At 42.8% G+C, this 26,784-nt stretch overlaps 1 protein-coding gene across 11 annotated transcripts in view; it reads left to right on the top strand.

Annotated features, from left to right (window-relative positions):
* The window catches only part of LOC139260132 (myopalladin-like), a 635,514-nt gene that overhangs the window by 540,183 nt on the left and 68,547 nt on the right, over positions 1–26,784 (top strand). For 9 of the 11 annotated variants that reach the window (XM_070876326.1, XM_070876331.1, XM_070876327.1 and 6 more), the window contains 5 exons: positions 9,573–9,717; positions 11,731–11,781; positions 18,597–18,818; positions 19,010–19,159; positions 22,950–23,032. In XM_070876326.1, the coding sequence (XP_070732427.1) occupies positions 9,573–9,717; positions 11,731–11,781; positions 18,597–18,818; positions 19,010–19,159; positions 22,950–23,032 (651 nt within the window). The remainder of the gene's footprint in view (positions 1–9,572; positions 9,718–11,730; positions 11,782–18,596; positions 18,819–19,009; positions 19,160–22,949; positions 23,033–26,784) is intronic. The other 2 variants (XM_070876335.1, XM_070876329.1) reach the window with 1 other exon arrangement.

The raw sequence follows: 26,784 nt of genomic DNA, 5'->3' as shown, positions 1-26,784 counted from the left end.
CCGCTGTCTTCACCGGCCCGAATCAGGATTGTGGTTGGCTGCTTAGGAACAAGGGATATCCCCTGTACACTTAGCTGCTCACTCCTCTGCTGCTCACTCCTCTGTATCCCAGGACAGCGCCAGAGCATGCATACAACTCTTGGGGTTAACAAAATTAAACATTAAATCAAATGCCCCCCGATCTGGGGGACACTCCAAACACTTTTCACATGCCCTTTTTTTTGTTTTCTTTTGTTTATTTTGGTGATTTTTGTGGGGTTTGTTTTGGTTTTTTTGGGCACTAAAATCATAATTTTTCAAGTGCCCCCTATAAAAGGGGAGGGGGACACTAAAACCGGCATTTAAAATAAATTAGACTTTAAAACATACAAAATCAAATTAAAATTTGGTTGCTGGGGGGAGAGCATGCATACAATGATGCTCATTGTGCCACCAGGTGCATCACCGAGCAGTATATAGGCATCCTTAAGCAGAGATTCCGGTGCCTGGACCGTTCTGGCGGTACCTTGCAATACTGTCCTCAATGGGTCTCCATAATCGTCGTGGTCTGCTGCATGCTGCACAAACTGGCCATCATGAGGGGACAGCCGCTGGAGGTCGAGCCAGCAGTAACACCTGAGGAGGAGGAGGAAGAGGAGGTGCAGGAGGAGGAGGAGGATCCCCGTCGCCCCAGAGCTAGGAGGCATCGACCCATCACCACCCTGAAGGGACGGGTGCAGACTGACCAGCATCCTCCTGGGAGGGTGCGTCCTTACATTTATGGACACCTCCCCTGCAATCTCCCTCCATGCATTATGTACTGCCTGTCTGTCAGGTCTCCCCACGTCAGGAAACAGTATTCTTCTTCTGCCCTCCACACTGTTTATCAGTGTCTCCAGCTCCATATCAGTGAACCTATTGGCTCTCCTTGCACCTCTTACACCAGCCATCCTTCCAACCTCCTTCCCCCCTCAGGGCTTTGCTGCAAACCCTGTCCTTTAAAAAGGCCAGGGAGCAGCTGACTCATTAGAAACCGTTACCTGCATGCTGAATTTCTCAGTGGTGATCACGCTCAAATGAAGATAGCCACACCGTTGAAAAATCCACTTTGGAAGGGTTCCTTAGGGCTGGAACCCATTTGTTCACTTTTGCAGCTAAATATGGGGTGGCCCAGCCACGAAAAAAAGTTGGCGCTAATGGCCACAAAAAGGTGGGGGGAGCACCAGTTTCCAGCGGTACTGAATTTTGGGCCGTAGATTTTCCACCTGTCACCCTGATTTTTTGGTGAATCTGGGGCAGGCGTGAGAGTGGACATAGACCCGATTGAGGATGTGCTCTGTTATTCTCTCGCCTACCTTCCTCGCTTTCTCAATGGATGAGTCCAGCAGCCTAAAATATGCCCACCAACATCTGCCACTTGTTAGGGCCCAGGGTCAGTTTTCACTGGTCGGTGGAAGGGGCTTTTGGGATTCACATACAGATCCTGTGAAAGCACTCTGAGTACAGTTGTGCGCATGTCCCATCAACAACAACGAAAAAAGTTTGACAACAAAAAAAAACGGAGTTTTTTTTAGGCAGTTTGGAGGTTGTATTTTTTCTTCTGCCCCCAAGGCCTGCTCCAGCAAGTCTCCGCCCTAGTCTGGTGCAGCTCCTCAGCAGAGATCGATAGTCACCTTCTGCGATCAAATTACTGCAAGGCCAAGAAATTTAACCAGGGTCAAGGGGCTGGGGGGCATTCTGCCCCACCAAATATACACCCACCTCAAAATCCAGGCCTAATTCTTTCCACTGAGTCCGAAGTTTGAATCAAGCCCAGACCGATGGGGTGGACATAACCTGTCTGCTGACTGTAAGAGTTCTGCATGAAATGATTTGAACCCTTTTCAATTGAAGTCAAATCGTCATGAAACTAGAACTAATTGGCTGATGCACTTGAAGGTGCGACAGGTCTGGGAAAACAGGAAGCTTGTCACACTTGTGCAGCCGGAGGAGCTTTACTCTGCACCTGGCCATGCTGTACCTGACCTGGCAGTGCTTAATAGTAACACTGGGTGCCTGAAATGAGAAGAGTTCTATTCCCCAGCACTAACGTTCCTCCAACACTTTGATGATTAACATAAGAATTTTTCAAGAGCGTTACTAGCCTGGACATTCCCGTCCTGGTGATGTGCGGGGTGAGACTTCAGCCGGCCAGTGAGCCCTCACTGGCTTTGCCCCAATCCCAAGGATTTGGATAATTTAAACATAAGAGCTGCACCATTGACAGCGCTAGTAGGGTCCCTGTCCCGGGGTTCGAGCAGGATTTTGGAATGGCACCTTGTCAAGGAAACATAGAAAAATAGAAACATAGAAAATAGGTGCAGGAGTAGGCCATTCGGCCCTTCGAGCCTGCACCACCATTCAATAAGATCATGGCTGATCATTCACCTCAGTACCCCTTTCCTGCTTTCTCTCCATACCCCTTGATCCCTTTAGCCGTAAGGGCTGTATCTAACTCCCTCTTGAATATATCTAATGAACTGGCATCAACAACTCTCTGTGGTAGAGAATTCCACAGGTTAACAACTCTGAGAGAAAAAGTTTCTCCTCATCTCAGTCCTAAATGGCTTATCCCTTTATCATTAGACTGTGACCCCTGGTTCTGGACTTCCCCAACATCGGGAACATTCTTCCTACATCTAAACTGTCCAGTCCAATCAGAATTTTATATGTTTCCATGAGATCCCCTCTCATTCTTCTAAACTCCAGTGAATACAGGCCCAGTTGATCCAGTCTCTTCTCATATGTCAGTCCTGCCACCCCGGGAATCAGTTTGATGAACCTTTGCTGCACTCCCTCAATAGCAAGAACGTACTTCCTCTGATTAGGAGATCAAAATGAACACAATATTCCAGGTGAGGCCTCACCAAGGCCCTGTAAAACTCCTTTTTGAAAGTCCAAATACACCACATCCACTGCTTCTCCCTTGTCCACTCTATTAGTTACATCCTCAAAAAATTCTAGAAGATTTGTCAAGCATGATTTCCCTTTCATAAATCCATGCTGACTTGGACTAATCTTGTCACAGCTTTCCAAATGCGCTGCTATTTCTTCTTTAATAAGAATTTTCCCCACTACTGATGTCAGGCTAACCGGTCTATAATTCCCTGTTTTCTCTCCCTCCTTTTTTAAAAAGTGATGTTACATTAGCTACCCTGCAGTCCATAGGAATTGATCCAGAGTCGATAGACTGTTGGAAAATGATCACCAATGCATCCACTATTTCTAGGGCCACTTCCTTAAGTACTCTGGGATGCAGACTATCAGGCCCTGGGAAGCACTAACCAGTCTGGTTAAAGTGAAAGAAATTTTATTAAAATGCCCCCCTTTGTGGCTCTGCCTGTCTGATCTTGGGTCGATTACTGTTTGGAAACAGAATGGTGGGCCCTACTTACGGCTTCGTACCGCCTGCATGCCTGCTCCATGCAGACAATACTGCTGGCCGTGCAGGAGATTTGTGGGGGATCCCAACATTCTGCTAGTTGTGGGGAGCATGTCACAACATCAGGACAGAGGGGGAGGGGCGCGCCAATCAGAATTTGTCTTTGTGGACAGCCTGAACGAACAGAAACCCAGGAAATGGGCTCCACCCCGAATTCCTGCCCCTCCTCACCCGCTATCCCAGATTTGTCCCTCAAAGTACTAGGATTCCGAAGTTACTAATCATACCATAAACCACAAAACAATTTTATTATGTTTGAGTATTTGACTTTATTGTCTGATTACACCCACATATAATGGTTACCAAGTAAGATCATAGATACCTTTTACTGTTACTTTTTTTTAATTTGTTCATGGGATGTGCGCATTGCTGGCAAGGCCAGCATTTATTGCCCATCCCTAATTGCCCTTGAGAAGATGATGGTGAACCGCCTTCTTGAATTGCTGCAGTCTTTTTGGTGAAGGTACTCCCACATTGCTGTTAGGGAGGGAGTTCCAGGATTTTGACCCAACGACGATTAAGGGACGACGATATATTTCCAAGTCCAGATGGTGTGTGACTTAGAGGGGAACATGGAGGTGGTGGTGTTCCCATGCGCCTGCTGCCCTTGTCCTTCTAGATGGTAGAGGTTGCGGGTGAGGTATATCCACTATCTAATAAAAGATACCTTCACTAACATGTTTAACTGTTGTTTTATATTGATGCAAATTTATAGATTAATAATCCAATGAAATGAATCACATAGTTTAGAACAGACCTAAATTCTGCTTAATGGTAAGTGCTAAGCCTGTGTCAAGGTGGTGAGTGATTTGTGATTGGTGGTGAGTGAAACAATATTCCAATTTCTAGTTCCAGATTAGATGCAGAATAAAGTTATCTGGCCTCAACCAAAAAATAGCAACATCCTGTGGGATCAGTGTTGACTTTTCTGCAGCCAATATAACTATCAGTATGGCCGTTCTGAGTAAGATTGCTAATCTTTGATAATTGTGGGCAATTTCGTGAAGTGACAACATACACTGGGAACCATAGAATCATAGAATGGTGACAGCGCAGAAGGAGGCCATTTGGCTGGTCGAGCCTGTGCCGGCTCTCTGCAAGAACACTTACATAGAAACATAGAAAATAGGTGCAGGAATAGGCCATTCGGCCCTTCTAGCCTGCACCGCCATTCAATGAGTTCATGGCTGAACATGCAGCTTCAGTACCTGCTTTCCTGCTTTCTCGCCATACCCCTTGATCCTCCGAGTAGTAAGGACTTCATCTAACTCCTTTTTGAATATATTTAGTGAATTGGCCTCAACTACTTTCTGTGGCAGAGAATTCCACAGGTTCACCACTCTCTGGGTGAAGAAGTTTCTCCTCATCTCAGTCCTAAATGGCTTACCCCTTATCCTTAGACTGTGACCCCTGGTTCTGGACTTCCCCAACATTGGGAACATTCTTCCTGCATCTAACCTGTCGAAACCCATCAGAATTTTAAACGTTTCTATGAGGTCCCCTCTCATTCTTCTGAACTCCAGTGAATACAAGCCCAGTTGATCCAGTCTTTCTTGATAGGTCGGTCCCGCCATCCCGGGAATCAGCCTGGTGAATCTTCGCTGCACTCCCTCAATAGCAAGAATGTCCTTCCTCCAGGTGTGGCCTCACCAAGGCCCTGTAAAACTGTAGCAACACCTCCCTGCTCCTGTACTCAAATCCTCTCGCTATGAAGGCCAACATGTCATTTGCTTTCTTAACCGCCTGCTGTACCTGCATGCCAACCTTCAATGACTGATGTACCATGACACCCAGGTCTCGTTGCACCTCCCCTTTTCCTAATCTGTCACCATTCAGATAATAGTCTGTCTCTCTGTTTTTACCACCAAAGTGAATAACCTCACATTTATCCACATTATACTGCATCTGCCATGCATTTGCCCACTCACGTAACCTATCCAAGTCGCTCTGCAACCTCATAGCATCCTCCTCGCAGCTCACACTGCCACCCAACTTAGTGTCATCCGCAAATTTGGAGATACTACATTTAATCCCCTCGTCCAAATCATTAATGTACAGTGAAAACAGCTTGAGCCCCAGCACAGAACCTTGAGGTACCCCACTAGTCACTGCCTGCCATTCTGAAAAGTCCCTATTTACTCCTACTCTTTGCTTCCTGTCTGACAACCATGTCAGCACACTTACCCCCAATCCCATGTGCTTTAACTTTGCACATTAATCTCTTGTGTGGGACCTTGTCGAAAGCCTTCTGAAAGTCCAAATACACCACATCAACTGGTTCTCCCTTGTCCACTGTACTGGAAACATCCTCAAAAAATTCCAGAAGATTTGTCAAGCATGATTTCCCTTTCAGAAATCCATGCTGACTTGGACCTATCATGTCACCTCTTTCCAAATGCGCTGCTATGACATCCTTAATAATTGATTCCATCATTTTACCCACTACCGATGTCAGGCTGACCGGTCTATAATTCCCTGTTTTCTCTCTCCCTCCTTTTTTAAAAAGTGGGATTACATTGGCTACCCTCCACTCGATAGGAACTGATCCAGAGTCAATGGAATGTTGGAAAATGACTGTCAATGCATCCGCTATTTCCAAGGCCACCTCCTTAAGTACTCTGGGATGCAGTCCATCAGGCCCTGGGGATTTATCGGCCTTCAATCCCATCAATTTTCCCTCTGATCACTTTTATATCCGGAAGGTTGTTTGTGTCCTCCTTAGTGAATACCGAACCAAAGTACTTGTTGAATTGGTCCGCCATTTCTTTGTTCCCAGTTATGACTTCCCCTGATTCTGACTGCAGGGGACCTACATTTGTCTTTACTAACCTTTTTCTCTTGACATTTCTATGGAAACTTTTGCAATCCGTCTTAATGTTCCCTGCAAGCTTCTTCGCGTACTCCATTTTCCCTGCCTTAATCAAACCCTTTGTCCTCCTCTGCTGAGTTCTAAATTTCTCCCAGTCTCCGGGTTCGCTGCTATTTCTGGCCAATTTGTGTGCCACTTCCTTGGCTTTAATACTATCCCTGATTTCCCTTGATAGCCACGGTTGAGCCACCTTCCCTTTTTTATTTTTGCCCCAGACAGGAATGTACAATTGTTGTAGTTCATTCATGCGGTCTCTAAATGTCTGCCATTGCCCATCCACAGTCAACCCCTTAAGTATCATTCGCCAATCTATCCTAGCCAATTCACGCCTCGTACCTTCAAAGTTACCCATCTTTAAATTCTGGACCATGGTCTCTGAATTAACTGTTTCATTCTCCATCCTAATACAGAATTCCACCATATTATGGTCACTCTTCCCCAAGGGGCCTTGCACAACGAGATTGCTAATTAATCCTCTCTCATTACACAACACCCAGTCTAAGATGGCCTCCCCCCTAGTTGGTTCCTCGACATATTGGTATAGAAAACCATCCCTTATGCACTCCAGGAAATCCTCCTCCACCGTATTGCTTCCAGTTTGGCTAGCCCAATCTATGTGCATATTAAAGTCACCCATTATAACTGCTGCACCTTTATTACATGCACCCCTAATTTCCTGTTTGATGCCCTCCCCAACATCACTACTACTGTTTGGAGGTCTGTACACAACTCCCACTAACGTTTTTTGCCCTTTGGTGTTCTGCAGCTCTACCCATATAGATTCCGCATCATCCAAGCTAATGTCCTTCCGAACTATTGCATTAATCTCCTCCTTAACCAGCAATGCTACCCCACCTCCTTTTCCTTTTATTCTATCCTTCCTGAATGTTGAATATCCCTGGATGTTGAGTTCCCAGCCCTGATCATCCTGGAGCCATGTCTCTATAATCCCAATCACATCATATTTGTTAACATCTATTTGCACAGTTAATTCATCCAGCTTATTACGGATACTCCTTGCATTAAGACACAAAGACTTCAGGCTTGTTTTTTTAACACCCTTTGTCCTTTTAGAATTTTGCTGTACAGTGGCCCTTTTTGTTCTTTGCCTTGGGTTTCTCTGCCCTCCACTTTTCTTCATCTCCTTTCTGTCTTTTGCTTTTGTCTCCTTTTTGTTTCCCTCTGTCTCCCTGCATTGGTTCCCATCCCCCTGCCATATTAGTTTAACTCCTCCCCAACAGCACTAGCAAACACTCCCCCTAGGACATTGGTTCCGGTCCTGCCCAGGTGCAGACCGTCCGGTTTGTACTGGTCCCACCTCCCCCAGAACCGGTTCCAATGCCCCAGGAATTTGAATCCCTCCCTGCTGTACCACTGCTCAAGCCACGTATTCATCTGTGCTATCCTGCGATTCCTACTCTGACTAGCACGTGGCACTGGTTGCAATCCCGAGATTACTACTTTTGAGGTCCTACTTTTTAATTTAGCTCCGAGCTCCTTAAATTCATTTTGTAGGACCTCATCCCTTTTTTTACCTATGTCATTGGTACCAATGTGCACTACGACAACTGGCTGTTCTCCCTCCCTTTTTAGAATGTCCTGCACCCACTCCGAGACATCCTTGACCCTTGCACCAGGGAGGCAACATACCATCCTGGAGTCTCGGTTGCGGCAGCAGAAATGCCTATCTATTCCCCTTACAATTGAATCCCCTATCACTATCGCTCTCCCACTCTTTTTCCTGCCCTCCTGTGCAACAGAGCCAGCCACGGTGCCATGAACTTGGCTGCTGCTGCCCTCCCCTGATGAGTCATCCCCCCCAACAGTACCCAAAGCAGTGTATCTGTTTTGCAGGGGGATGACCACAGGGGACCCCTGCACTACCTTCCTTGCGCTGCTCTTCCTGCTGGTCTTCCATTCCCTATCTCGTTGTGGACCCTTTACCTGCGGTACGACCAACTCGCTACACGTGCTACTCACGTCATTCTCAGCATCGTGGATGCTCGAGAGTGAATCCACTCTCAGCTCCAACTCCGCAACGCGGTCCGTCAGGAGCTGGAGGCGGATACACTTCCCGCACACGTAGTCGTCAGGGACACTGGAGTCGTCCCTGAGTTCCCACATGGTACAGGAGGAGCATAACACGTGACCGAGCTGTCCTGCCATGACTTAACCCTTTGATAAGCAACAACAATGCTAAAGTTTACTCACTGTTATAGAAGAGAAAAAAGAAAAACTACTCACCAATCATCAGCCAATCACTTACCCCCTTGGCTGTGATGTCACCTTTCTGTTTCTTTCTACTTCTTTTCTGCCTTCTCCCTGTACTGCACAAGCCTCTCCACGCACCTCCACACGCTGCTCCCGACTGCCGCCGCGTTGGGCCTTTATAGGCCTCTCGCCGACCTCGGAACTCATGCCTCTCCACGCACCTCCGATGCTGCTCCCGACTGCCGCCGCGTTGGGCCTTTATAGGCCTCTCGCCGACCCCGGAACTCACGCCTCTCCACGCACCTCCGACGCTGCTCCCGACTGCCGCTGCGTTGGGCCTTTATAGGCCTCTCGCCGACCCCGGAACTCACGCCTCTCCACGCACCTCCAACGCTGCTCTTCAGCTAGTCCCACTGACCCGCCCTTTCCCCTTAGCACTGCAACTTTTTTTCCTTCAGGTACTTATCCAACTCCTTTTGAAAGCCGCAATTGAATCTGCCTCTACCGCCCTTTCAGGCAGTGAATTCCAGATCATAACTACTTGCTGCGTAAAAACATTCTTGACCCTTCTGCCAATGGGAACAGTTTCTCTCTATTTACTCTGTCTAGATCCCTCATGATTTTGAACACCTCTATCAGATCTCCTCTCAACCTTCTCTGCTCGAATGAGAACAACCCCAGCTTCTCCAGTCCATCCATGTAGCTGAAGTCCCTCTCCCTGGAACCAAACTTGTAAATCTTTTCTGCACCCTCTCTAAGGCCTTCACACCCTTCCTAAAACCACTTAAGATTACCCAAACTAATTTCACATAGGTTTCCAACAATTGGTAGAGATGGGTTATCACTTGGGCTGGATTGAACTCAGGCTCCAGAAGCAATGTGTTGACCGACTGCACCATCCTGTTGCCAACTGGTACCAAATTAATAATTTATCTTGGAATATATTATATCTAGGTGTGTTACAAATTAAAGAATATTGACTATTTAAATGTACAAATGTTACAAAGTGACACTTTTTATTTAATAATGCAGCCCTCCACAAGGTGTCCTGAAAAAAGTGCGCAAATCCCCTCGAACATCCACCAACGATGAAATACATGATAGCAAGGATGCTGTAATACATGACTTAGACAGGAAGTTACGCTTCAGAGATGATGTTTTCCAGACTGGCCAGCAGGTAAGAGCTTTCTGTGCAGAAAGCGTTGAAGAATTTTTTGCTGCATTGAAACTGAAAATATAATTAAAATCCCAGCTTCGTTAATATTTTGTGAAATATCCTTTTGCACCAACAGAGTAATGTCTTAACTACCCAACATTAGAAGTTACCCCCAGGGAATATTTACAAATGTAATTCCTTTGCTTCCCTACTTACATCATAAAACACAAACATGATGGTGTGACTTTTTGATTTTTAAAGAAGTATTAGTGTAAATTCAGTGATGCTGCATTCCTGGAACAGAGTCTTGCTCAATGGCAGTGTGCTTCAACATTATATGGCCCATTCTGCACCTTGCAGCCCCATCAAGTGATTCTGTGAGACAAGAAATTCAGCATCACTGAATTTACTTCCAAGGATCTACTAAGTACTGCTATAGTGGGTTACTATAGGCCTATTGCCATGAGAAAATAGTTACAGCAGAGGATGTTGTTCAATTTGACATTGTTTGCTGTGTTTGGAGTTGTCACTTTCGAGGATCATCATAAGATTACACTAATACTCAAGATATGTTCTGGAAGTGATACTTCATTCATTCTGATCAAGTATTCTGCGATCTGCTTATTGCTATAAAACTATTGTCTAATCACCTGCTTCCCTTCGATAGCGAATAACTTTTGAGGATAAAATGGCCCGCAGATTTCTTGGACCTAATTCTCCTTCAATCTTTAATTTTGATGAGGTAGAGGATATTGCAGCCTCACAGGTACAACACCCCTTTTCAGTTTTTCTTTCGTTGTCCCTCCTTTGTTTGCTGATCAATATTATTTGAATTGATTCCATTTGAAAATACTCAATTGCTGCAATTAACATTTAACAAATCATCAGCAAACTACTAAATTAATTAGATGGACATGAGTGTATTAAAATATTTAACATCTATTCATTGCATACAAATCTAATCTGCACCATATGAGATGAAGCACCATAATGTTTGACCTCACCATGCAGTGTGCACAGAGATTGCCATACACAACCACCTGCTTTTTGTATGAAATGACTAGGCATTAACAGGTTGGGCATCCCACAGAAAGCCTCTAATAACCCTGAGTGTGAAGTTGGAGTCTAGATCTAAGACATATTGGATTTGTTTCTATTCGAAAGTTGTCTTTGAATGCTTTGTTTAAATTATATAGTCTGAATATATGATGATTAGCTATCACTTGCATCACATTGCTCAAGCTTAGCATGGAAGGATCTAACTAGATCAGTGCACTATACATCCAGACAGTATCTTTTGGTTATTAATCTGGAACATAACAATATGATAGGATGCTTTCCATAAATTTATAAAATGATAGCCATCCATTCATCTATCCAATTAATCCATCCAAGCCATTCATCCATCTGTTCAAGGCATCCATACAATCTATCCATCACAGCCATCCTTCAAATCCATCGATCAATCCATCTATCTAAGACACCATCCATCCTTTGGTCCATCTTCTCAAGCTATCTATCCAAGTCACCCTTTGGGTGATGTCCATCGGGACCGGGTAATTGTTAACTTTGGATGATGCCCATCTATTCAATCCACCCATCTATTTAAGCCATCCATTCAGTCCATCCAATCCCACCCTTCCATCCACCTACCCCATCCATATAGTCCATCCTTCCATCCAATACATCCATGCATCAAATCCTGTCATCCATCCATCAACCTATTTATCCCCCAAATCCATCTAATCTATCCACCCATCTATCCAATCTTTCAACCCATCCATCCAATTTACCCATTTAGCATCCAGTACATCCACATCCATCTATCCCTCCATTCCATACAGCTATCTATTCATCTATCCAATACACTCTATCCATCTACCATCCACCCCTTCTGTGTATCCATCTATTGTTCTTTCTTATCTACAGATTCCGAATGAAGGTTCCCCATGATCCAAGGGCTAGCTTCTTTATTTCACTAAAATTCATAGCATTTAAAATCAGACATTTATTAAACTCTTTTTACGCCTGCAGGACTTTAAATATCTGATAGAATCAACTCGCAACAGTCTTGGTCAACAACAGGTTAAGTCTAAAGCCACGTTTTACTATTTCTTCTTTGTTTCAGCGTCGTTTCTCATCATTCTTTTCTGTTTTATATTACTAGATGTGGTGTTAGGGCATATTGCATGAGGAATCAATATGCCAGCTCTGTAAAGCTTCAGTTCATGGTCATGAAAAATGAAGCTGTCTTTTGGAGATTAAATCTTTGGAGAGCCTTCAATCCTGAGATTGCAGTGTTGCTTGCCTGAGCCCCCTCAGCAGCCGTTAGTTAAATGTTGCATGCTTTTTTGCTATTTAATTTCTTTATGCCTGCTAGATTTAGATGGCTGTTTCCTGAACTGCTTGTTGTTTTCCCAAAAAACCTTTTCTTTACATCAGTTCTAAATGAACCATGAAAGTTTTATCCTAACACTAACCAGAGAATTGTCCAGTATAATAATCCTACCACTAACAGATAAATTAAACAATACAATACTGTAGTTACCTATCATCCTAATCTCAAGCTTCACTAATCTACACTGGCTCTCTATGCCCCCAATACATTGATTTCAAAATCCTCATTTTTATTTACAAATCCCATCCATCTAATCCATCCATCTTTTTTTTCTTTCATAGTCCTATGCCACCCTACCTCTGCGACCTCATGCACACTTATTTCCCATCCAGGGCCTTTTGTTCCTCTAACTTCTGCCCCTTGTGCATCCACCCCACTTCCTCCATTGCACCACTGATGGCAGAGGCCCTACTCTCTGTAACTGTCCTCAAGCCTCTCCACCTCACTTCCTCTTTCTCCAAATTTAACCACTTTTTCAAAACCAACCTATTTAATCATAGCTTTGTGCAGCACTCCTATTCTCCCACTTATGCTCTATTTATCATTTTCCTTCTTTATGAAGTCGCTTGGGGAACTTGAGGACACAGTTTAAACTTGACGAACACAAGCAAGATTTCAGATTAGATTTTGAGATGAGCTGGCTTGGTTTCAAGAATAGCTTACATGTGGGACAGATAAAGGATACATTAGCTCTGAAATTGTGGTTGATGGCATAGCTACGGAGTATGCTGCCAACCTCCGAATAAAATCCGCACTTACCTGGTGCGAGGCCCCAAACGAATACTTGCTCTTAAATGCTGCTCAGTTGTGAGTAGCATAGTGGTCCACTGATGTGCGTAAGCGAACTTGGGATCACATGGGGCGGTGCTCCTTTCACTAGCCAATCAGGAAATAGAAATCTCTGATCAATCAAATGTTAAATTAAACGGTGTGAATATTTATTTGCCAAGTGCAAAAGCACAAGGTATACTTTATTTACTGGTAGACTCTGCAAAATTTAAAAAAAGATTAAAACAGCTCATCTCTCAAACCGAGCCTTTACAGCTGCCTGGAAGGTTGATACACGGTACTTCAATGTGTTTGTTTTTAATTATCGTATATTTTTCTCATCCCCCCTCCCCTTATGCTGTGCTAACAGGTTCCTATGCCTGTTTGCACCAGTCTTAACATTTTCCAGTGTAATAGCTGCACAGTTGGTGGACAATTAGCCCAACCTCTTGCCAGAAATGAGGATTTGACAGTCACAGCGGATGATCTGTCGAGTCGGAACTTGACAGATCGCAAGTTTGGGATTTAGCGCATGCGCATGTGGACGTGCGGTCAATTTCAAAGGCGGTATGACGCTGTATTATGAGAGTGCACCATCATACTGACTGCAAATTCTGCCCCAACGTTTATTAAACCCTTCAAAAATTAAGCTGGACAAATATCTGTCCGGGAACAGGATTAGAATTTTGGAGATAGAAAAAATTCTGGAAATGCACAGCAGATCTGTAAGCAGCTTGCCATTGAAGTAAAACTTGTCAGAACTGGTAACTGAAAGACAAATAAACCCTTTAGAATTGTTGGAAAAGAAAGAAAAAGAAACAGATGTAGAGAAAGGAACAAGCAAAGTTTGAGATACTCAAATATTCCATGGAACATTATAAGATCTATAAGAACTGTCAGAAGAGACTTAAGTCTGTGACCACAAAAAAAAACATGCTGGGTACAGGTATATTGTAAATAAGCATAAGATTTTATTAAATGGTTTACTTCCAGTACAAAGAAATAATACTTAACAAGGTGGTAGACAGTCTGTTCCTTGAGATCTCAACGGAAGCCCACTGAGTGATTGTGGCGCTGTCTCTTGCTGTGTTCTGTTGAATGTAATTCTCCTCCAGTCTTCCTCTGTGTTCTCGCTGCCTTTGGGATTCAATAGCTGCTTCTCATATCTTTTTCCTCCCCTTCAAATGCTCTGAGAGCCTGCAGCTGTGTTAAGCCTTACAATACATCTCATTCTAAGACTGCCGTCTTTGACCTTCTATAGCACAGTTTAGCGTTATCTTGCTATCCTCCCTTTTGCAGAAGGAACCATTTTTTCTCTGAGAACTTTTACACAGACAATCTCGTATTATTTAGTTTTGGTTTGTAACTTTCACGATAAGAAATGTGTTGTAGACTTTAGTTTTATTTCGTGTCTAATTAATATTCTGGCCTTGAGAGCCTAGCTCTAACAAACTGTTTCCACACTTAAAAATATTGACTCAGATTACCATCATGCTTTGCTAAAAAATAGTTAGCTAAGCTTATACGCATTTTGGTTACTTTTATCATATAACAGTTAAGCAAAAGCATTATTAAAACACTATCACAACATGCAGGTAAGTTTTTATCTTTCAACATAATGGTTCTTGTGTTGCTGCCTTTCGCAGACAAGATTGTTGAGGTGGTTGAAGGAAATGAGGGTAGAAATTACGGAGCTGCTGGCCATAATATTCCAATCCTCCTTAGATACGGTGTGGTGCCAAAGGACTAGAAGATTGCAAAATGTTACGCCCTTTTTCAAAAAAGTGGAGAGGGATAAACCTGGCAATTACAAGACAGTCAGTTTAATGCCAGTGGTGGTGAAAGTTTTAGAAACAATAATCTGGGAGAAAATTAACAGCCACTTGAACAAGTTTGGACTAATAAAGGAGAACCAGCATGGCTTTGTTAAGGGCAAATCATGTTTTACATAGAATTACGTAGGATATACGGCATAGAAACAGGCCATTTGGCGCAACCAGTCCATGCCGATATTTATGCTCCACTCGAGTCTCCTACTGTCTTTCCTCATCCAACTCTATTAGCATAACCCTATATTCACTTCTCCCTCGTATACTTATTTAACCGCCTCTTAAATGCATCTATACTATTCACTTCAACCATTCCCTGTGGTAGCGAGTTCCACATTCTCACCACTCTCTGGGTAAAGAAGTTTCTTCTGAATTCCCTATTGGATTTCTTGGTGACTATTTGGTGGGATAGCTCTGTTGATAAAGGATGGAATCACTGCAATAGTGAGAAATGACATTGGCTCAAATGATCAGGATGTTGAAACAGTTTGGGTGCAAATAAGGAAAAATAAGGGGAAAAAGTCACTGGTGGGCGTAGTCTATAGGCCCCCTAACAGTAGCAACTCTATTGGTTGGAGTATAAACCAAGAAATAGTGGGGGCTTGTAAAAAGGGAACAGCAATAAACATGGGTGATTTTAACCTCCATATTGATTGGACAAATCAAATTGGTCAGTGTAGCCTTGAGGAAGAGTTCATAGAGTGCATAAGCGACGGGTTCCTTGAGCAGTATGTAACGGAACCAATCAGGGGGCAGGCTATCTTAGTAATGAGACAGGATTAATAAACAATCTCCTAGTAAAGGATCCCCTTGGAATGAGTGATCAAGGTAATCAACCATGAAATTCCTGGTTGAATTTCAAATTCAGATGGAGGGTGAGAAAGTTGGATTTCTAACCAGCGTACTGAGCTTAAATAAAGGAGCCTATGAAGGTATGAGGGCAGAATTGGCTAAAAGTGGACTAGGAAAATAGATTAAAGTGTAGATTGGTTGATGAACAGTGGTGTACATTTAAGGAGCTATTTCACAACTCTCAAAAAAAATATATTCCAGTGAGGAGGAAAGGGTGTAAAAGAAAAGATAGCCATCCATGGCTAACTAAAGAAATAAAGGATGGTATCCAATTAAAAACAAGGGCATATAAAGTGGCCAAAACTAGTGGGAGGACAGAAGATTGGGAAGCTTTTAAAAGCCAGCAAAGAATGACTAAAAACATGATTAAGAAAACAAAGATAGAGCCTTATGAAAGTAAACCAGCACAAAATATAAAAACAGATAGCAAGAGTTTCTATAGGTATATAAAAAGGAAAAGAGTGGCTAAAGTAAATGTTGGTCACTCAGAGGATGAGACCAGGGAATTAGTAATGGGGAACATGGAGATAGCAGAAACTGTGAACAAATATTTTGTATCAGTCTTTACTGTAGAGGACATGAAAAATATCCCAACAGTGGATAGTCAAGGGGCTATAGGGTGGGAGGAACTTAACACAATCACAGTCACTAAGGAGGTGGTACTCTGTAAGATAATGGGACTAAAGGCGGATAAATCCCCTGGACCTGATGGCTTGCATCCTATGGTCTTAAGAGAAGTAGTGGCAGGGATTGTGGATGCATTGGTTGTAATTTACCAAAATTCCCTGGATTCTGGGGAGATCCCAGCAGATTGGAAAACTGCAAATGTAACGCCTCTATTTAAAAAAGGAGGCAGACAAAAAGCAGGAAAGTATAGACCAGTTAGCCTAACATCTGTGGTTGGGAAAATGTTGGAGTCCATTATTAAAGAAGCAGTAACAGGACATTTGGAAAAACATAATTCAGTCAGGCAGAGTCAGCATGGATTTATGAAGGGGAAGTCATGTTTGACAAATTTGCTGGAATTCTTTGAGGATGTAATGAACAGGGTGGATAAAGGGAAACCAGTGAATGTGGTGTATTTGGACTTCCAGAAGGCATTTGACAAGATGCCACATAAAAGGTTACTGCACAAGATAAAAGTTCACGAGGTTGGGGGTAATATATTAGCATGGATAGAGGATTGGCTAACTAACAGAAAACAGAGAGTCAGGATAAATGGTTCATTCTTGGGTTGGCAATCAGTAACTAGTGGGGTGCTGCAGGGATCAGTGCTGGGACCCCAACTATTTACAATCGATATTAATGACTTGGAAGAAGGGACCGAGTGTAACGTAGCCATGTTTGCTGATGATACAAAGCAATGTGTGAGGAGGACACAAAAAACTGCAAAAGGACATAGACAGGCTAAGTGAGTGGGCAAAAATTTGGCAGATGGAGTATAATGTTGGAAAGTATGAGGTTATGCAAGTTATTATTTAAATGGAGAAAAATTGCAAAATGCTGCAGTACAGCGGGATCTGGGGATCCTGGTGCATGAAACACAAAGGGTTAGTATGCAGGTACAGCAAGTGATCAGGAAGGCCAATGAAATTTTGGCCTTTATTGCAAAGCGGATGGAGTATAAAAACAGGGAAGTCTTGCTACAATTATACAATGTATTGGTGAGGCCATACCTGGAATACTGCGTACAGTATTTAAGAAAGGATATACTTGCTTTGATTGACTTAGGTTGATTCCGGAGATGAGAGGGTTGACTTCGGAGGAAAGGTTGAGTAGGTTGGGCCTCTACTCATTGGAATTCAGAAGAATGAGAGGTGATTTTATCGAAATGTATAAGATTATGGGGGGCTTAACAAGGTGGATGCAGAGAGGATGTTTCCACTGATAGGGGAGACTTGAACTAGGGGGCATGATCTTAGAATAAGGGGCCGCCCATTTAAAACAGAGAGGAGGAGGAATTTCTTCTCTCAGAGGGTTGTAAATCTGTGGAATTCGCTGCCTCAAAGAGCTGTGGAAGCTGGGTCATTGAATAAACTTAAGACAGAGATAGACAGTTTCTTAACCGACAAGGGAATAAGGGGTTATGGGGAGCGGGCAGGGAAGTGGACCTCAGTCCATGATCAGATCAGCCATGATCGTATTAAATGGTAGAGCAGGCTCGAGGGGCCGTATGGCCTACTCCTGCTCCTATTTCTTATGTTCTTATGTTCTTATGTTCAAACTCTACTTTATAACTCATTTCGACCAAGTTGTCTACATGTATGAACTTTTTTGAAACTCAGACATATGATTTGAAATCTAACTTTATGGTTTTGCAATGAATAACACAGTCAGGCAGTTCCAGCCAACATTCTGTGCTTCTTTGCAAACATCTGAACAGAGATAATAGAATATGCATGGCATGCTTTAAGCTTTCAATATTTGCAGCTTAATGCGAGTTTGGCTGTTTGTTGTTCATTGTTAGTCTCTTAGTTGCTTTTTCATTTGCTTCCTTTTATTTGTAAAGTAAAGAGAAGATACAGCAGCCAACCGAGATCCTTGGCAAATCTGAACTTATATTTCAGTTTGTCAGTTAATGCCAATATTTTATTTCATTTTTTATATGTAACAAATTTATGCAAAAGCTGTAAGGTACATGTTCAGTTATCTTAAATATATAAATAACTGACAGATTGTTTTCATGAATTAAGAATACACTGGCAATAAGTAGATTTATTGTGTAACCAGTGTATACCTATCTGGAGTTGCCATGTCTGCCCTGGCATATAGTTTCTGTTTCTGCTCTACCAGCTGTTCTAGGTTCTCCGTTGCACATAGTTCTACTTTGTACCTTTAAAATTGGGGTCAGTTTGTTACTGTGTCGGCCTCCTCAGCACTTAGCATGCAATCTTTCTTGCTCTGGCGCCTTAACCACGAATCCTATTGCTTTTCTCCCAACAGCCTGGATTTTACTGCAGTTCTTCATCCCAAAATTCTGCCTTATACCTCACTTGCATCCATATAATAAGTGTTTCAGGGTGTTAATGTATACAGGAAATCTCTGTTTCTAGGAATACAAGGTGTCCAGCTTTGAACAAAGGCTTATGAATGAAATTGAATTTCGCTTGGAGAGAACTCCTGTGGATGAATCTGATGACGAAATAGAACATGAGGATATTCCTACAGGGAAGTGCATCGCACCAATCTTTGACAAGAAACTCAAACATTTCCGAGTGGTTGAAGGATCACCAGTAACAATCAGCTGCAAACTTGTGGGGATACCAGTGCCAAAAGTAAGCTGTTCATTATCTGTGATATTTAATGTTATCATCATTATTGTGGGATCCAGCTCCCACAATGCTTGCTGCAGTTAGTCATTATTGTCTAAATATTTCATCATTTATATTATGTGTATATACACTTTCTGCAAAAAAGCCATTCACAACCAGTTACAATAACTAGTTCTCATACTTTATAACCTGAGGTATACTGGTTTAAAGATGGTAATCAGATTTCCAAGAAGAATGAACATTTTAAGATGAAGCGAGAAGGTGATGGTGTGTGTTCGTTGTACATTGAATCAACCACTAATGATGATGACGGAAACTACACAGTTATGGCAGCAAATCCCCAGGTGAGCACCAAAATCTTCAACTAGAATGTATGATTTCTCAACTCATCATCTGTTTGCATTGCGATCTATATCAGTGAAAGCCAGTTTTGAATTCTAAGATACATATGTTTTTTGGAATAGAAATCTTGCATTGTTCATGGTCAAATAGTAAAGTACAGCAGGTGGGGGGGAGTGGGGGGAGGTGTCCTATATTTCTGTTCCCTCATTATCATGTACCCTTTGTATAGTTGTACCTCTGAGGTTGTGTGATTTGCTGACCCTGATGTGACTGTAGAGTGTGTTTAGAGTAACAGGATGTTTCCATCTCTGTTATTGTCATTTATGTGATCAATAGACAGTAAATGCTTTCCAGCCTATCCCTTTCAGTGGGATGCATAGTTTGGTTACAATTCACAAAGGTCCTGGAAGCTACATTTTATTACATACTACTGTACAATCAATTTGTTTCATGAGTTTCCATGTCAGCTTAACTGACAGGTCAATTTGGCCCTCAGAACTGTTCCCAGATATGCTGTTGGAATATCATGGAAATATTCCAACTACTCCAAAACTGTCCTTTTAGTGTGCTTGTGCTGTGTAATGTTCCTGAGGTACTGAACTATGAGAATGTGCAGTTGTGGCTCCTCTCATGCTGGGGATGAGGGATGGGGAAGACCTGGACTGTTCTCTAAAGAGAGAAGAGAGAGAGAGATAGTGAAGTGTTATTCTGCTCTGACATGTACTAAACATATAGTTTGTTCTTAAACACACTCTTATATCTGGAGTTCCTCTGGCAGTAGCTGAAGATTCTGTTACTTGATGCTGTATGTCATAAACAAATAATACTTTGAGGCTTAAGTGCAATTCTTTCCCAAAATAACAAGGGGGCTGGCCATATTAGATTTAATAATGAGCTAGATTTAGTTAACAGCCCAATGGTGCATGAACATTTATTTAATAGCGATCATAATATGATTGAGTTCAACGTTATGTTTGAAAGGGAGAAATGCGGAACAACAACTAAGATTTTAGATTTAGGTAAGGCTGACTTCAATGGGATGAGACAGAGACTGTCCACAGTAAACTGGGCAAATCTGTTACTGGATAAAATGACAGAAGATCAATGGGGGTATGCAAAAAAAAATTAATGTGATGTTGAACCAGTTTATACCCCTAAGGGAAAAGAGCTTTACATGCCAAAAAAAACAGAGATGGATGACTAAGGAGGTAAGAAACAACATAAAAACTAAAAGAAAAAGCATACAAGAATGCAAAAACAGCACAGATCCTGGGAGAGATACGAAGAACAGCAAACGTTTACAATAAAGATAGTAAGAGCTACAAAAAGGGATCTGTGTTGGGGCCTCAACTATTCATTGTATTTATTAATAACTTGGATGACGGGATACAGAGCCGTATATCCAAGTTTGCCAATAGCACAAAGATAAGCAGCATTGTAAGCAGTGTAGATAGAAGAATAAAATTACTAAGAGATGTTACTAGATTAAGTGAATGGGCAAAACTTTGGCAAATAGATTTCAGTACAGTATAGGCAAGTGGTCATCCACTTTGGATCTAAAAAGGATAGATCAGAGTACTTTTTAAACGTGAAAAGCTAGAAACAGTGGAGATCCAGAGAGACTTAGGGATCCAGGTACATAGATCCTTAAAATGTTATGGACAGGTACAAAAAATAATCGAAAAGATTAATGGAATGCTGGCCTTTATATATAGAGGACTAGAATTGAAGGGGTTAGAAGTCATAGTACAGCTTTACAAAGCCTTGGTTAGGGCACACCTGGAGTACTGTGTTCAATTCTGGGCACCACACTTTAGGAAGAATATATTGGCCTTGGGGAAATGCAGCACAGGTTTACTAGAATGATATCTGAACTGCAAGGGTTAAACTACAAGGATTACACAAACTGTATTCCCTAGAATTTACATGATTAAGGAGTTATTTGATCAAAGTTTTCAAGATATTAGGGGAACTGATAGCATAGATAGAGAGAAACTATATCCGCTGGTTGGGGAATCTAGGACAAGGGGACATTGCCAAAAATTAAAGCTAGGCCAGTCAGGAGTAAAGTTAGGAAATACTTCTACAGGCAAAGGGTGGTTGAAGTTTGGAACTCTTCTGCAAACGGCAGTGGATACTGGGTCAATTGTTAATTTTAAATCTGAGATTGATAGACATCTGTTAACCAGGGATATTAAGAGATATGAGGCAAAGGCAGGTATATGAAGTTATGTCACAGATCAGCCATGATTTCATTGAATGGTGGAACAGGCTCGAGGGGCTAAATGGCCTACTCCTGTTTCTATGGGCCCAATTTTGGCCATGACTTGCATCAATTTTTTTGGAGTAAGTTGTTTTTTCTGGCGTAAGTTTAAAAAATGCTATTTTCCCCCCAAAAATTGCTCCAGAATATGTCAGTTAGATACGATTTTTTTTTAGGTCAGTTTTTTTTTCAAAAGGGGTCGTTCCCAGACACTTACGCCAGTTTCGGCCATATATGCCACTTTAACCAGCAAAAACCTACTCCAAATCGACTTAGGTCAGTGTATGTGGCTAGCTCTGAAAAACCTGTGGGCAGTGAAGAAAAAGCAGCGCACATTTGGCAGACATTAGACTATGGATAGGGGAGGGAAGGGAACTGGAGAGGACCTCAATAACCAAGCACCAAACATTGCAAGGAAAAGCTCAAACAATTAAAATACTAATAAAAATGTAGTAAATCCAATCGGAGAAATGCGAGCTGCTAGCAGGTGGGGCGGTGGGGGATGGGGGGGCGGTGGTGGGGGAGGGCGGAGGGGGTGGTAGCCAGAGAGGGAGAGAGAGATGCTGGTATACAAAACATTTTTTCTCTCCCCGCCCCCCCCACTGCCAACCCCAAAACACTCTTTCTCCCCTCCCCCAATACACTCTTTCCCTCCCCCTCCAAAATCTCTCCTCCTCCTCCCCCCCAATCAAAAGTCTCAAGCACAGCCACTAAATAAAAAATAGAACCGAAGTCCTACCTTGTCCAGGAACTCAGTGGGCCGGCTGGCCGGTGCGGGAGGCCACTCGGCCGGGGATAGGGTGCAGCGAGATCGGGTGTCCCTTCGGCTGGGGATAGGGGCTGAGAGCATCGGGTCCTGCTCACAGCCCACAGAACGCGCTGGGAGGGCAGGAGCATGCGTGCAGCCCTCACTGAGCATGCGCGCATGTGCCGACAGTGCTTTCTGCACTGGCCTGTTGCTCCGCCCCCTTTCCCTCCCCCCCCCCCATAGACTGCACGCCACGCCACGACTCCGGGGACTCCGAAGAGCAGCCAGGATGGGGCCCCTTTTTTCTGGCATCCTTTCCAGCGCGCAAAGTTGGCGCGCTTCAGGTCAGTGGGCCAAAAAAACAGCTTGGGCAATGTTGGGCCCAATGTTCCTATCTTTGAGTGATAAAGCAGCCCAAGAGACGCATGATGTGTGCTTAGAACTTTCATGGCGTTTCTCCAGTGGGAGATCAGTGGGACCCCTTGAGAAACAGTGTAAACTACTAAGATCGTCCATTTATGCTACTTCTCCAGGATTTCCACCAATGCTACAGTGGGAGAACTCTGGAAATTCAGAGCCATGCTGTAGTCAGTCAGTACATCACATAATGTGAGGGAAAGTGCTGCAGGTTAGAACATAGCTACAGGCTATTCTGGGTGAAATAGTGTTCTGCACTGAATGTTACGGTGTGGACTGCACATTTGTTTCAATTCATTTTTAATGAAATCATTCTCTGACCAGAACCTATTGTGAATGTATTAATATGTTCTCTGTTACATAGGGAAGAATCAGTTCGTCTGGTCATCTCATGCTACAGAATACTCCAATACGTGGACGTATAGTACCATCAGTTCAGAGCCAAAGGTAAGTTTGTCTTAGAGTCGAGCCTGTTGTTTTCCAATCTTTGGGATTTACATTTCCTTACACATAAAGTGAGACACTTTTTCGCTATCGGTAACTTGTCAATAATCTACCAACATTAGGATCCTGACTGCTACATGCAATGACAAATGCAGTCAGTTTGGACAATGGCCCTCAGTTTTCAACATGGTTTTAATATTGTGGCAAGAATTTCTTACTGTATTCACAAAAACAGCAATAAAGGCATTAAAGGTGGATCCAGTTAACTTCAACCGCACTATAGTTTGAATATGCAAATACGTGCACAACTATTTTAATGTAAACTTTAAATCAAGTGCCCCCCTTAATAACGCACTAGAACCGACAAATTAAACTTTCGAAAAATCTATGGTCAATTTAAAATTTGGTTCCGGGGGTGATGATGCACTCCAGTCCCTCCGGCGCCCACCTCTACTGGAAGGCCGCGAGTGTACCAGTGGACACCGCGTGCTCCATCTCCAGGGACACCCTGGCGCGAACTTAACCACGGAACAGAGGCAGGCAGTCGGGCTGAACAACCACCTCAGTTGCCCGCAGCCTGGACCGGTTAATGGTCACCTTGGCCATGCCCAGGAGCAGTCCTACGAGGAGGCCTTCCGACCTGCCCGCTCCCCTCCCCACAGGATGCCCAAAGATCAGGAGTGTGAGACTGAAGTGCAATCAGATTTGAGGAGCAGCCCTTCAAATAATGCAAATACACGCACAACTATTTTAAGTAGAACTTTAAATCAAGAGCCCCCTTTTGGCAAGGACACTCGAACCCACAAATTTCCAAATAATAGCTCCACAACTATTTTTAGCTGAAATGTAAGTCAAATGCCACCTTTTTGTAAGGGCACTGGAACCAACAAATTAACAATGTAAAACTTTAACGAAAAACCTTAAATAACATTCGAATTTGGTTACCAGTGGACACCATGTGCTCCATCTCCAGGGACACCCTGGCGCGAACGTAACCACGGAAGAGAGGCAGGCAGTCGGGCTGAATGACCCCCTCGACCGCCCGCTGCCTGGACTTGTTAATGCCACCTTCGCCATGCCAAGGAGCAGTCCCACGAGGAGGCCTTCCAACCTGCCCACTCCCCTCTGCACAGGATGCCCAAAGATCAGGAGCATGGGACTGAAGTGCAACCAGAATTTGAGGAGCAGCCCCTTCCAATATTGGAACAGGGGCGGCAACCTCGCACATTCAACATAAACATGGAACACGGACTCTTCCAGACCGCAGAAATTGCAGGTGGCCTGGGAGTCCATGAACCGACTTAAAAACCTATTACATGGGATTGCCTCGTGCACCACCCTCCAGGCCAAATTCCCAATAGATAAAGGGAGGATTCCCACTTAGAGAGCCCTCCATTGGGGACCCCCGCCTCCTCCGGACCGCAAGGTGGTACGCCATTCTACAACTATTTTGTTGATACTTAAATCAAATGCCCCATTTTGACAAGGGCACTAGAACCCACAAATTAACAATTTAAAACTTTAATGAAAACCTTTAATCAAATTAGAATTTGGTTGCTGAGGGTGATGATGTACTCCAGTCCCACCGGCGCCCACCTCTCGTGGAAGGCCACGAGCGTACCGGTGGACACTGCGTGCTCCAACCAAAATTTGAAGAGCAGCTCCTTCAAATAATGTAAATACATGCACAACTCTTTTGATTGGAGAACAAATTAAACAGTTAAATCAAGTGCCCCCCGATCTGGGGGACACTCTAGACACTTATAACTGCCCTCTTCTTTTCCTTTTTTTTTTTGTTTTTTTTTTTGTATTTTTTTGTTGTTGTTTTTTTTGGGCACTAAAATCAAATTTTTTTTTCCAAGTGCCCCCTATAAAAGGGGAGGGGGGACACTAAAAACACGGGCAATTAAAACAAATTAAACTTTAAAACATAAAATCAAATTAAAAATTGTTTGCCGAGGGTGATGATGCACTCCAGTCCCTCCGGCGCCCACCTCTCGCGGAAGGCCGCGAGCGTACCGGTGGACACCGCGTGCTCTAACCAAAATCTGAGGAGCAGCTCCTTCAAATAATGTAAATACATGCACACATGGTGGAACACAGGAACAGGTGTAGGCCATTCAGCCTCCTGAGCTATTCAATTAGATCATGATTGATCTGTATCCAACACCATTTACCTACCTTGTTTCCATATCCCTCAGTACCCTTACTCAACAAAAATCTGTTAATCTCAATTTAGAAATTTTTAATTGACCTACCTGAATAGTTTTTTGTGGGGGAGAGATCCAGATTTTCACTACTCTTTGTGTGAAGAAGTTCTTCCTGATATCACCCCTGAACAGCCTAGTTCTAATTCTAAGGTTCTCGTCCCCTGTTCTGGACTTCCCCACCAGAGGACATCGTTTCTCTCTTTCTACTCTATGAACTCCTTCAATTATCTTAAACACCTCAATTAGATCACTGCTTAATATTTTATATTCAAGTGATTACAAGCCTAGTTGATGCAAACATCACTCTTAATTTAACCCTTTTAGCCCTGGTGTCAGTAACTAGTCAAGGTTACTATTGGCTTTTGATTGACCTCAAAGCTGACATGAACATTGCACATAATCTAGCAAACTATGCAAACATACGAGGGAAATGAGTAAAAAACATAGAATAATGATCATGGTGAATTTCAACCACCCCAATATTAATTGGACAGAAGAGATAGGTAAAGGGGACAAGGGAATGGAGTTTCTACAATTTGTACAGGACTCCTTTCCAACCCAATATGTAAAAAGCCCAAAAAGGGAGGATTCACTATTGGATCTACGAATGGGGGAATGAACAAGAGCAATAAGAGAAGTTAAAGCAGGGGAACATCCAGGCAATAGTGACCATAATATAATACTCTTTAAGATAATAATTGAGAAGGACATAAGTATGACAAAGACCAGGGTAATAGATTAGAGAAAAGCTGATTTTGAGGGGCTGAGAATAGAACTTGGGAAAGTAAAATGGGCATCAATATTGGCAAACAATGACATAGAACAATAATGGGAAACATTTAAAATGGTGTCCAACAGAGTGCAGGAAAAATATATTCTGCAAAAAAAAAGCATCAATGGAACACCATGGATGAATAAGGCCATAAGAGAAAAATTGAGGGTAAGGAAAGAGGCATATATTAAGTAAATGTTCAGCAGGGGCGAGCATGATAAGGGAGAATATGAAGAGATTAGGAGAGAAGTCAAAAAAAATTAGGAAGGCAAAGAAGAACTATGACATTAAATTATAAAGGAACATAAAACAAAATAGTAAAATATTTTACAGGCACATAAATAAAATATGGGAATAGGGCCACTAAGGAATGGACAGGATAATGCCACAGGCAGCGATAGAGAGGTGGCAAAGATATTAAATAATTACTTTGCTTCAGTATTTACCAGGGAGATACTACAGATGGGTATGACATTGGATCATGAGATCAGTAATTAAATAAAAGCATTTAAAATGAAAAGAGGAGATATACTAAATAAACTAATCAAACCCAAAGAGGAAAAAAACCTTGGTCTGGATGGTTTACATCGACAAACTTCAAAAGAACCTAGGGAAGAGATAGCAGAGGCATTACTACACATATTTAATAATTCATTAAAAAAAGGTATGGTGCCAGAGGACTGGTGGATAGCCGACATAATACATATATTTAAGAAAGGAGATAGAACATGTGCAGGGAACTATAGATCAATTGATTAGATAGATAAGAATGG

The sequence above is a fragment of the Pristiophorus japonicus genome, chromosome 3 (genome assembly GCF_044704955.1).
Source record: "Pristiophorus japonicus isolate sPriJap1 chromosome 3, sPriJap1.hap1, whole genome shotgun sequence".
Lineage (NCBI taxonomy): Eukaryota > Metazoa > Chordata > Chondrichthyes > Pristiophoridae > Pristiophorus > Pristiophorus japonicus.
This window is presented reverse-complemented; position numbering and strand designations above follow the sequence as displayed.